General features: G+C 57.7%; 1 protein-coding gene across 4 annotated transcripts; it reads right to left on the reverse strand.

Annotated features, from left to right (window-relative positions):
* Nucleotides 1-2,233: 2,233 nt before the first annotated feature.
* On the reverse strand, nt 2,234-9,846 carry S1PR2 (sphingosine-1-phosphate receptor 2). 4 transcript variants are annotated; one of them, XM_032396185.1, is made up of 3 exons: nt 9,719-9,846; nt 7,545-7,622; nt 2,234-4,793 (listed from the first exon to the last, which is right to left on the reverse strand). In XM_032396185.1, exon 3 carries the CDS (start codon nt 4,749-4,751, stop codon nt 3,693-3,695), a length of 1,059 nt encoding a protein of 352 aa, XP_032252076.1. In that variant the 5' UTR covers nt 4,752-4,793; nt 7,545-7,622; nt 9,719-9,846; the 3' UTR covers nt 2,234-3,692. The 4 variants fall into 4 exon arrangements, with proteins under 4 accessions (XP_032252076.1, XP_032252077.1, XP_032252078.1 ...); XM_032396186.1 differs by lacking the exon at nt 9,719-9,846 and adding an exon at nt 9,420-9,693; XM_032396187.1 differs by lacking the exon at nt 7,545-7,622.
* Nucleotides 9,847-12,346: the final 2,500 nt, after the last annotated feature.

Raw genomic sequence — 12,346 nt, forward strand, 5'->3', positions numbered from 1 at the left:
CATTTTATCAGGTTATTCCAGGTGATTCTTTTTTTTTTTTTAAGATTTTATTTATTTATTTGACAGAGAGAGAGACACAGCGAGAGAGGGAACACAAGCGGGGGAAGTGGGAGAGGGAGAAGCAGGCTTCCCCGCCAAGCAGGGAGCCCGATGCGGGGCTTGATCCCAGGACCCTGGGATCATGACCTGAGCCAAAGGCAGACGCTAAACGACTGAGCCACCCAGGCGCCCCTATTCCAGGTGATTCTGATGCTCCCTAATGGCCAACAGCCTCCGTAGGGAAAGTCATCTTGCATCTCTGTGGGTTGGTCTGTTCTGTTCTAGGCTCCAAGATTTGAGAGATGTCAGCAAATTAGATCCTCAGGCCAGGATGCTGAGGAGGATCAGATGTGACCACAGTTTTCAACTAACAACTGCCGGGGTTCAAATCCCTGCCCCTCCCCTCACACGCCATGGGAACTTGGTCAGATTACTTGACCTCTCTGGTGCTTCAGTTTTTTGTTTTTTGTTTTTTTAACCTGTCAGAGTGCCAATAAGAGAGTCTACAGAGGACCCCAAACTGTTGCTTTCTCTATTTTATTCTCTTCATAGGAAATAAACTTCTCACTGAAAAGACCAGCATGTGCTTTTGCTTTTATTCATTTGACAAACATTTATTGAGCACCTGCTGTGTCCTCACCACTGTTCTGAGCACTGGGGCCAAGCAGTGAACATGACAGACACAAACCCATGCTGTCACAGAACTGACATTCCAAAGGGAGAGGTAGAAAATAATCAGGATAAAAAAGCAAAATGTGTTGCCTGTAAGAGAGTAGCAAGGTAAGCAGATAGGACCGGAAATGTACACATGGCCAGAGGCCTCACCCAGGGTGATATTTTTTTGCAGGCCAGAAGGAGCAGAGAGAAGGCACAGGCATATGTGGGGGAAGATGGGTCCAGGCAGAGGGAAGAGCAGGTGCAAAGGCCCTGCGGTGGGAACATGCCAAGTACTATTTAAGATGCTAGAGACACAGTGGTAAGACAGATGCCATCCTATCTTGAAGGTGCTCACAGTTTAGTGGAGGGGAGGAGACAGATAAACGGATCTATAATATCCTCCCAGGTGATAAGCAGGAGAGGGCCTTAGTAGAAGATGGTCAGGGCAGGCCCCTCTGAGGAGGTGATCATTGAGCAGAGGCCCAGAAGGAGGCGGTAGAGAAAGCAGGTGTGTATCTGGGGCAAATCTATTGACACTGGCCTGGCGGATAATACCTCTTCTGCTCCTTTCACTCAGTTGGGGCTCAGGTTTCCAAACAGAGGCTGTCTGTGAACTGCTGAAGGAGGGGGACTCTGATGGGGAGTGCAGACCTCTCAGCCTCTGGCGGCTATCTGCCCCACTCCTTCTCACACTGGCTCTAGTGTTTGCGTTGGTGTGCTGGGTGGGGCTCTAGCTTAGGGGACTGGGTTCCCCATCAAAGCTCCAAATCTATCTTCAAAGGAGCCACTGGGCCCTGCACCTCTGGGCAGAAGGGAGTGTCAGCCTGGAGCTGAGCTAGGAACCCCCCCCCAAGCTGTGTCCCATCTGGGTTTCTCCTGGCTCTGGGTGGGGTCTGGCAGCTCACATTCCCCACTCTTTCCATGGCAAAGAGGGGGTGGAGGATACTCTCTCTGTCCCAGTGGTGGAGCCGGTGGGACCCAGAGGCAGCCCAGTGGTGAAATCCCTTGTACTGGGTTGTAAATTGTTCCTGCCTGAGTTCATATGCAGAAGGCGCTTGCCCCAACTAGCTGTGTGACCCTGAGCGGCTCACTTACCTTCTCTGAACCCACATCTCCACCATAGTTCATAGTAACTCCCACCTTCTGAGGATTCATGTCTTGGGAAGTGCTTGATGGAAGTTACCCATTCCTTTGGGGAAGACTGAGCCCTGGAGGGTTATCTGGGCCCATGTCCCCCAAGACCATCTCCCAGGGAGGAACACGTACGTGAGATGAGATGAAGTAGGGGACCTCCCCACACCGCCAAGCTCTCTTTGAAGGGAAGCAGGGAGGCCTGGAGTCTAATTAATCACTGGGAAGGGCCAGACAGATGCCCTAGGGGAAAGGTCCGCATTTACCGTTTTCTCAGAAGCCACTGTAATCCTGGCTTGGGCAGGGCTCGGAGTTGGGGCACAGAATAGGAAGGCTGGCAAAGGATGAGTGGCCTGGGCAGAAGCCACCCTCCCCATCCCGTCCACCCTCCAGCCACCGGGTGCTAGTTAGGGCAACGGCCGGGGCGCCTTAAGCCTCCAAAGACAACAACCACCGAAACAAGGGATTGAACCGTTTATTGGCCTGGGCCCGGGTCTCAGGCACGGGGGGCATCTGGGGAGCTGTATGGGGGGAGACAAGCCCCCAACTGGCTCCTTGCCCCCCAAGGCCCCCTCCCCCCGCCTTTGCATTCACAAGAAATCGCTTTGAGGCGTGAGGTTTCCTTCCCCGAGGCGAGCTGTACCCCAGCTCTCAAGCGGGGAGATGAGCCAGCAATTACAAAGGGGTCTGTGCAGGGGCCGGACCCCTCTTTGGCAGCTTCAACACAGACGTGAGACGACAATAGCAACCATTCTGGGGAAGCACGGTGGGGAGAGGAGATCACACGCATCACACACACGTGCACACAGACACACATAAATATACATTTGTACCGCAACATCCCTTCCATCTATCCAAGGAATTAGCAAAGTCCTTCTGGGGCAGGTGAGGGGAGAGCACCCCACAAGCGTTGTTCTTGGCCCCCCCACCCCCATGCTTCTCCATACAATACAACTCAAAAGGAGGCACAGCAGGCTCAAGGCTGCCCTGCCTCAGATCTGGTTACCTTGGCTGGGCTGGACGTGGAAGTAGCTTGGGGGGGTGGTTTTTAGGAGTGGGGGTCCTGTGCCAACAGCTCCCCTAGAACTTTCTCAAGTTCCATCCTTTCCCACCAGGAGGCCTAGAGCCCTCCTCAGCTCCCCCAGACAGTTTTTCCAGCCCTTGGTGACTCCTTTGTGTCCCAGATAGTGCAATTGGCCAATGAGGTCTGAGAATAGCATCCAGCCGCCCCCCCCCCCGCCCCGCCGTGGTTTCCCAGCATCTCGTGGAGAGACAGAGGAAAGGGAAGAAGCAGCCAAAGTGGGCAGCTGGTGAAATTTGGGGAAGCTGTGGATTTGGGCCTTGCAACTGTCAGCCGGGGCCACCCAGGACAGTCAGGGAGGAGGCCCCCAGCCCTTTGGGACAGTGGTTCTGGGGAAGTGGCCTGAGGTTGCCAGGAAAAGGTGACAGGCCGGGGGGGGGGGGCGGCTGGATTCAGAGAGGGAAGTTCTGTACAGGGCAGAAGGTCAGAGAGTCGTGAAATGTTGAAATCCCTTGTACCGGGTTGTAAATTGTTCCTGCCCTGAGCTCCCCAAGTGCTTGCCTGCTGTCACCTAGGCCCCTTCCCGGTCCCCCGGGGCCTCCCCATGATTCAGGTCTGAAGGGGGGGTCACTTCAGTTACTGCACTAGCCTCTGACCCTGCTGCAGCTCTGCCATCCGACGCGTCGGTGTCTCAGCCGGCCGTGCCCGGGGTGAAATATTTTCAATATCACCCAGGTCTGTGGCGTGGGGGGCATCTTGCTTGGCAGAACCCCCATCTCTGTCCGAGGTCACCCGGCGCCTCTCCACAGAGCCCGCTGCCATGGCCTGGTGGCCCACTTGCCCCTCAGACCACTGTGTTGCCCTCCAGAAATGTGGGCGACGTGGGCATGTGCGTGCCCCTCTCCAGAGAGCTGGAGCTGCGGAGAGGCAGGAGCCGATGGCCCGGGGTCCCCCCCCGCCGTCCTTGAACCCCCGCCGCCCGCCGGCAGCACTGCATCGGCCGCAGTACCTCCCGCCGCAGGTCCCGGCTGCGCCACGTGTAGATGACCGGGTTGAGCAGTGAGTTCAGGGTGGCGAAGGCAAAGAAGTAGTGGGCCTTGTAGAGGACAGGGCAGGACCGGACGGGGCAGGCGTAGTCCAGGAGCAGGATGCTAAAGGCAGGCAGCCAGCAGACGATGAAGACACCCAGCACAATGGTGACCGTCTTGAGCAGGGCCAGCGTCTGGGGGCCGGCCACGTCGGCATGGCTGGAGCGGACCACGCAGTAGATGCGGACATACAGAGCGACAATGGCCAGTAAGATGACGGAGAAGATGGTGACCACGCAGAGCACATAGTGCTTGGTGTAAAGCGGCAGAACGGTGGAACAGGCCTCGAGATGGCCCAGGCAGTTCCAGCCAAGGATGGGCAGGCCGCCGAGAGCAAGTGAGATGAGCCACGAGGCAGCGATCAGCAGCAGCATGCGGCAGCTCTTGTCGCTGCCATAGAGCTTGACCTTGGCAATGGCCACGTGCCGCTCGATGGCGATGGCCAGGAGGCTGAAGACAGAGGCGGAGAGCGTGATGAAGGCGGAGCCCTCTCGGGCAAACCACTGCACCGGTGTCAGCCCCAGCGTGACCGGGCCCGAGAGCAAGGTATTGGCTATGAAGGCCACTCCTGCCAGCAGGTCCGAGGCGGCCAGGTTGCCCAGGAACAGGTACATGGCCGAGTGGAACTTGCTATTGCGAGCGACTGCGATTAGCACCAGCAGGTTCTCCACCACGATGGCGAAACAGAGGATGATGATGAGGGCCAAGGCCACCTGGCGGGAGGGCGTCTCCTGAGTGTCCAGCGTCTCCTTGGTGTAATTATAGTGTTCCCGGACCTTGCTGGGACTTAGGTACTCTGAGTACAGGCTGCCCATGGTGGGGCTCAGTGGCCGGCTAGGGCCATGGGGCTGTCAGAGCTGCAGAGAGAGAAGACAGACAGAGACAGACAAGACAGACAGACAGGTCAGTGCTGTGGCTGCCCCCTGGGCTCTGACTTTGGATGGCAGTGGGGAGTCCCAGCTCCCTCACTTCTCACTGAGTGGCCACATGAAGTCAGAAGTATCATCATCCCTGCTTTACCAAAGGGAAACCCAAAGAGGTCAACTCACTTGCTGTAAGTCTCAAAGCTAGAGAACCACTCCAAAGCCTCTATAACCTCTAGGCTACACTGTCTTTCCAAAGAACAGAAGCTCCCCCAAACGGCATGACGGACACAAAGTAAACTTCCAGAGCTCTTGCGCACCTACCCAGAGAGTGAGCCTTGGGCAGGGCCTGGAGGGCTCATCTCCCTTCTGGAATACACTAGAGCCTGGGGCCTCGTGCTGCCTGCCAACCTGGGTCAGCAAGATGCTGGCTGCTGATAGCACCATCCCCTGCTCATTACCACCCACTGCCCTGGATTTCAGGCTGGGTCTAAGCCTTGCGGCCATGGGTGCTCCCAAGATAAGGTCTTGGGGAGACACCAGGGCAGCCCTGAGGTTTAAGCGTCTCCGACGTGATGGCATCTTCAAGGACAAAGACCTTGGAGGCAAACCAGGGTTCAACCCCACTCCACCTGACATGCTGTGGGACCTTGGGCAAGTCACTCAACACTCGGCCTCTCAGCCCCCAATGTCCTCCTCTGTGCAATGGGGAGAAGGAAGCCCGCTTTATAGGAGTACTGGGAAAATCCTCTTGAATGGTACATGAGGCACCCTTAGCACATAGCAAGCACTCAATAAATATTAGCCGATATATTAGCTCCCCTCTTCCTGCCCCCCCCCCCCCCCCCACACACACACAGCCGGGGACTAGGTGCCCTCCAGCCAGTCTTTGAGGAGGGGATGTAGACTGACCTAGCCAGGCAAGATTCCCAACATCCTGTTCTCATCAGCACCATCTAGCCCTGCCCTGGGACAGAGGGTCCCAGCTGGGTGGGCAGGGCCCTGGCACCCCCCTCCCCCGCCACGATGAAATCCAGATGTGAGGCCCCAGGAACAAACAGGGTGGAGTCCTCACTTCCCAGTCACATCCGGTGTGGGAAAGGCTGGGAGGGGGTGATGGGATGGGGGAGCCGCAAGAGACCAGTCTGGGAGGTCCTGGCGGGGAGGATGGGGCAGCGCTGAAGTCATGTGAGCCAAAGAGGGGGCGAGCGGCAGCGCTGAAGTCATGTGAGCCGAAGAGGGGGCGAGCGGCACCGCGGAGAGGGGGCTGAGGGGAGGTGGGGGACGGCATTTGTTTCCATGAAAGCCTGAGTCACCCCCCTCTCAAGGAAAACTGAGCCGTGGGGGGAGGGGGCGGGAAGAAGCGTGGGCAGAGAGGCCAACATCACGGCCTCCTCCCAGCTTGGTGGTGGCGGCGGGGGGTGTCGCAGAGGGGCTGGTGCGGTGTCTGTCTTTCACGAGGGGGGCCTGGAGGAAGCTCCAGCCTTTAGCTAATGGGGGAGGGCGCGGGAGGAGCCCTCCCTAGGTGCCTGGAAACATGCCTGGCAAGGACCACGTGCGCTCCAGGAGTGCCGTTCCAGAAGAGGCTGGTTAGGCCGGTTCCTAGTGAGCCTGGGAATTATGGGGGGCTTCCGGGGTCACCCAAGCCATCTCAGTCCCCGGACGCCCCCTCAGAGGGGCGCCCTGGCCCCGGGCCTGACACAGGCAGCTGCTCCCCCTGGGTGAAGGGGCATCCGTCCTAGTTTGGAAACAGAGAAGGGCTTGTGCGCATCCCCGGAGACTGCCGCCCCGCCCAGATCGCCACACAGAGGCCCCTTGTTCCCCTGCCGGACCGGGCCCTGGGCGCCCCGATGCCCTCTGCCCGTTGCAGGCTGCAGCCGGCCGGGAGCTGGCTTGGCCCTGGCCTCCGCTTTACTGGACCGGCCTTCGGGGCAGAAACAGCCCGCGCCCTGATTGGCTTATTTTCAATCCCAGGGCCTTGAGCGATTCGCCCATTGGCCGGAGCTTTCCGTCCTCGGCATTTGATTGGCCCAGTTGGGGGCGCTGTAAGGAAGGCGCTAGCGATCTGTCCTTTGCCGGCCGACCACTTCTTTCGGAGAACAGAGGTAGGGCTGTGCGGATGTCCCTGGGGGGAGTGTGAACCGCGGCCTGACCGCCGGGTCACGCCGACCAGGCGCCCCCAGGCTTCCCTGGCCTGCTGGGCCCCTCCTGAGGTTCACGACTGAGAAGCAAGGGCCCGTTGCAGGCCTGGGAAGCACCCGTGCTGGTGGTCCCATGGCCACCCCCTTCACCCCTCCCTCACACGGGGCCACCAACCTTCTGGTCTGGAAGCCAAGAGGAAGAGTTATGGAGGCTTCCTGGAGAAATAAGAATTGGGTTCAGTCCTCCCACCCCAGAGACCCACAGAAAAGTCTGTCTTCTTCCTTGGGGGGTGTGAGGGGGGTGGGGATTGGGAGCCTGCACACTCACTTTCTGCAGCCCTTGGAGGCTGTCAAGGCATCCTCAGAAGGAGGCGTGACTCGCCTAGTTAGAGAAGGGGAAACTGAGGCCCACACTGCTTCCCTCTTCTCATCTTCCCCACTAGGACTTTGCTGAAGACAGAGCTTAAGGCAGGCTCATGCTTCCCAGAAAGAGGAAGCGGGGCCTGGAGACTGGGGCCGACAGAAGAGGCATCCCCAGGCAGATACAGGCCTTGGCTGCTTCCCCTCCCTGTGTCAGGCTCCAGAGGGCCTGTCTCCTGCTCACCTTCACCAAGGCCGTCCTAACTTCTTCCCAGAGGCTCAGTAAGAGGTCACTGGGCTCAGAACCGTGGAATGGCCAGGCCTGAAATGGAATGAGAGGGACAAGTGACAGGGTTTGGAGGGAAGGGAAGATAGACCAAGACTGTTCAGGGGGAGATTAGAAGAGAGGAAGGACAGGGGAAGCCTCAGCAGCGTCCAAGAGCCCCTCCTCCAAGTTCCCCTGAGGCAGGCCCTCAGTGCTTACAGTTCCACTGATCCATGCCACTTGCCCTAGGGCAGCGCCCCCCACCCCCTTTTGGTTTCCCTTCAGCTGTCAGGCCCGCCCTACACTGCCGTTCTCCATGCAGCAGCCAGGGGGAGCTATTGAAGTCTATTTAAGTCACAACGCCAATAGACTGTGTCATTCCCCCAGCTCCAAATTCTTCCATGGCTCCCCACTGCCCAAAACGGCCTGGCCCCTGCCCATCTGGCCTCCTCCCACTCTCCCCCAGGTCCTCTCAATTCCAACCACACTGGCCTCCTAGGTGCCACCCCCATCCCTACCTCAGAGACTGTGCTCTTGCTGTTCATCCACCTGGCATGCCCTTCCCTCAAATCCTGGAATGACTGTCTTCTCCTCTTTCTGGTTCGGTTTTAAGGTCACCGGCTCAGAGGGGTCTCCTCTGACCGTCAGTCTATCATAGCCACCTTCCCCAGGGCCTTTCTATGACAGCATCTTGCTTTATTATCTTCACACAACTTGCCATTCTCAGAGATTATTATTGTAATTTTTGTTTTCTGTCTGGCTTCCGTGGTAGAATATGAGTGTTGGAGGCCAGCGACCGAGTCCGTTTTCAGCCCCTTTGGCATGATGCCTGGCATACAGAGGTACTCAGAAAACGTGTGTGATGGATGATGGATGATGGATGGATGATGGATGGATGATGGATGATGGATGGATGATGGACGGATGGATGATGGATGGATGGATGGACGGACGGACGAATGAAAGAAGCCCCGTGGGCCCCCGACGGTAGAGGCACCTAAACTCAGCCTAGCCCCCAAACAACAGTAAAGGCTGGCCGCCGGCAGCCCCCTGACCGGCGAAGCCCGGCGCGTCTCCATGGAGACAGCGGCAGGACCCGCCCCCGCCCTCGGGCTGCAGTCTAGGCCTCCTTATCTGGCGGTGGAATGCGCGGTATCCACACTCGCTCCCGCTGGGGCCGCGCCTCCTCTCTCGCGACAGCCACACGCGAGGAACCCCTACATGTCCCGTGGGGGTGGGGGACGCCTCTGCGTCCCGCCAGGGGCTTCGTCCCAGTATTCCCAGAGGACTTAGGGGCGGGAGTCGGGGGGGGGGGGATCCCAGCAGCAGCCGCACGGCCATACCAAACCGCCGTCGCGCCACGCGGGGGGCCCGTGGGCTCAGCGCGTGGCGCCTGGAGCATCTGACTAGGGCAGAGTCGGGGGAGGGCATGGAAATCCCCGGGTGAGTCAACTCGTGCCAGAGGAGGGGGCGAGGTTCCGACGCTCTGCTGGGCCCGGGACCACACGGGGTCCGCGCCACAGGTGACTGCACCCCCGCCCTGTCCCTGGGCCCCAGGTGAAAGAGAGGCGCGGGAGTCACGCACTCACGTTCCCTTTCCTTCCAGAACAAAGCCACGCCCCCGAGGGGGGTGACTGAAGACGACGAACTACTCGGGGAAACTGAGACACCGAGGCCGACCTGCAGGCGGTGGGGCAGACGGCCCTCCCTGGGGACCCCGCCCCTTGGCTTAGAAGCTCCGCGGCGCGCTGCACCTTTCGCTCTCGCCCAGCCCGAGTCGGCCTGCGGGAGAGCCCTCCCCTCATACACATTCCCCAAGCCCCCCCCTCCCTCCCCCCCGGTCCCGGACCACACCGTTCTGCCTCCCAGTCTCTGGCCGAAAGCGCTCGGATCCGCCTTCTCTTCGGCGCCAACTTCCTGCCGCCGGGGAAGGCGGGGAGCTCAGTCTGGGGGTTCGCGGGCGAGGCTGTAGGGGCCGCCTGGAGTCGTGGAGAGGGCGCACAGTGACCACTCCCTCTGTGCGGCAGGAGCACCCGCGGCGCGTGCGCGCCCCGGTGCGCCCCCAACCCCTGGCCTGGCTCCCCAGCTCCGATCCTGCGACTCAGGGATCCCGGGCCCGTCCTTTCTGCCTCCCCCTCGTCCCGCACACTCACCTGGCTGGGCCGGCCCGGGTCCCTGCCCTGGCCGGAGGGGCTCTGGCGTCTGCGTCCCCGGGACGGCATCGGCAGGGGCTGGGGCTGCCCGCCGGGCTGGGACTGCGTCCCGGGGCTCGGGACCAGGGACAGAGGGGGGCGGGGAGAGACACCGCCTAGGCCCCCCACTCGCCCCGCCCTCCTCTCCTCCCCTTTCCGGCGGCGGCGGCAATGAATTCCAGATGTGGCGGGTCGGCCCGGGCGCGCGCGCTGGGGACGGCGGGGGAGGCACGCGGGGTCCCTTTGTCCGCCCCCCCACCTCTCGCCCTGCCCCTCCCAGCCCCCACTCGTGAGAACCTGCCGGCGCGTGACGTCACGCGACTGCGTGACGTCACGCCCCTCCTGGCCAGGTGGCCTCAACCTGAAACAACTGTCTTCGGTTGTAGATATACTCTTGCCTCATCCCTGGGGCCCCGGAATTGGAGGAGAACATGAGATCCCCTTTATTTACTCAACAAGGAGCCGCCGAAGCACCTCTGTGTCAAAGCAGCAAATAGGCATGAAGCGCCTCCTCTGAGTTCCTCCAATAATCAAGTCCCACCATGTGCCACGCCCTGCCCCAAAGACAGGATTAGTTTTTGCCTTGATAAGACCTTAGAATTCAGATAAGACCCCTAAAAAAGTGGGAGCACCCAACAGTCTATGCTGCCTCTGCCCTTGCTGTAGTCAACCAGCCAAGAAGGCCTGGGTTCATCCTGCCTTCCAACGTGGGGCCCAATCTTCTATACAGTTCTTTGGCTTCCCTCTCTCTCTCTCTCTCTTTTTTTTTTTTTTTAAGATTTTATTTATTTGTCAGAGAGAGAGAGGGAGGGAGAGAGCACAAGCAGGGGAAGCGGCAGGCAGAAAGAGAAGCAGGCTCCCCGCTGAGCAGGGAGCCTGATGCTGCGGGGCTCCATCCCAGGACCCCGAGATCATGACCTGAGCTGAAGGTGGATGCTCAACCGACTGAGCCACCCAGGCGTCCCTGGTTTCCCTCTCTTTTCCTCATTTCAGCTTCTCCTGGGCGACTCTGCGTGCCTAGCTGCTGAGATGGAAGGACACCCTCATTTACTGATGTGCGCACGTGTGTGTGTGAGAAATCAGCAGCTAGACAACATGATAGGAGAGCCCCTCATTCCTTCAACAAATATTTTTGGTATACCTCCTGGGCACAGCAGTGAACAAAACAGGAAAAAAAGGTCCTCACCCTCATGGAGCGTATGTTCAGGTGCAAGAGACAGCCTTTTAGGAGGGCACTGTTCGAGAAAATGCATGCATAACCTTCTTATGTCTATTTACCAGATACATTAAGCACCTGCTGTGTACCAGACAGTATCCTAAGAAGGATATATCAGGAACAAAACAGACAAAATTCCTTGTCCCTGTGGAGCTGATGTTCCATCACATGTGCTCAGAATATCCAGAATATTGCAGAAAGAAGAAACTAGTGAATTCCCTGGGAGAGGAGGGGAGAGATAGGGACAGGGCACAGGAGGGAGGCTGCTTTCATTCTGTGAATGCTCTCCTACCTTTTGATTTTTGTAACATGTGCATGTGTGTCCTATGCCAATAATAAATTAAACATTGACAGCTGGAGACCTAGATGGTGCAATAAAAAGGAGAGAGAGGTTCAGTGCACTTTTCTGTAGGTGTATCATACTTCAGTCAAGAATGTTGAAACGCAAAACGATGAAAAAAGGGTATCTGCACTCCCATGTTCATTGCAGCATTATTCACAATAGCCAAGATATGAAATAACCTAAGCGTTCATCAATAGAGGAATGGATAAAGAAAATGTGGTATAGGGGCGCCTGGGTGGCTCAGTCCGTTAAGCATCTGCTTTTGGCTCAGGTCATGATCCCGGGGTCTCGGGATCGAGCCCCGAGATGGGCTCCCTGTTGAGCACGGAGTCTGCTTCTCCCTCTCCCTCTGCCCCTCCCCCCAGCTTGTGTGCACGCGCGGTCTCTCTCTCTCTCTCTCTCAAATAAGTAAGTAAAATCTTTAAAAAATTATTTTAAAAAGGGGCGCCTGGGTAGCTCAGTCATTAGGCGTCTGCCTTCGGCTCAGGTCATGGTCCCAGGGTCCTGGGATCAGCCCCGCATCAGGCTACCTGCTCAGCGGGAAGCCTGTTTCTCCTTCTCATACTCCCCCTGCTTGTGTTCCCTCACTCGCTGTCTCTCTCTGCCAAATAAATAAATAAAATATTTTAAAAAATAAAAATAAACAATTATTAAAAAAAGAAAATACGATACACACAGTGGAATATTATTCAGCCATGAGAAAGAAGAAAATCCTGCCATTTTCAACAGCATGGATGAACCTGGAGAGACTATACAAAGTGAAATAAGCCAAGCAGATAAAGACAAATACTGTTTGGTATCACTTATATGTGCAATCTAAATGAAACGAAACAAGGTCAAACTCAGAGAAACAGAGAGGAGGAAAGTGGTGATTGTCAGGGGCTGGGGCTGGGAGGGAAAAGGGAGAGTTGGGTAAAAGGGTACAAACTTGCAGCTGTGAGATGAATACGGTCTGAGGATCTAATGTAAAATGTGGTGGCTGTCCTTGCTGACTCTGTATTGTATAACTGAAATTTGCCAAGAGAGTAGA

Source organism: Phoca vitulina, unplaced genomic scaffold, assembly GCF_004348235.1.
Source record: "Phoca vitulina isolate PV1807 unplaced genomic scaffold, GSC_HSeal_1.0 scaffold89, whole genome shotgun sequence".
NCBI classification, from domain to species: domain Eukaryota; kingdom Metazoa; phylum Chordata; class Mammalia; order Carnivora; family Phocidae; genus Phoca; species Phoca vitulina.

Bases quoted from the DNA above. Each gene is read 5' to 3' on its own strand.
- S1PR2 (XM_032396187.1), bottom strand. From the start codon at position 4,751: ATGGGCAGCCTGTACTCAGAGTACCTAAGTCCCAGCAAGGTCCGGGAA.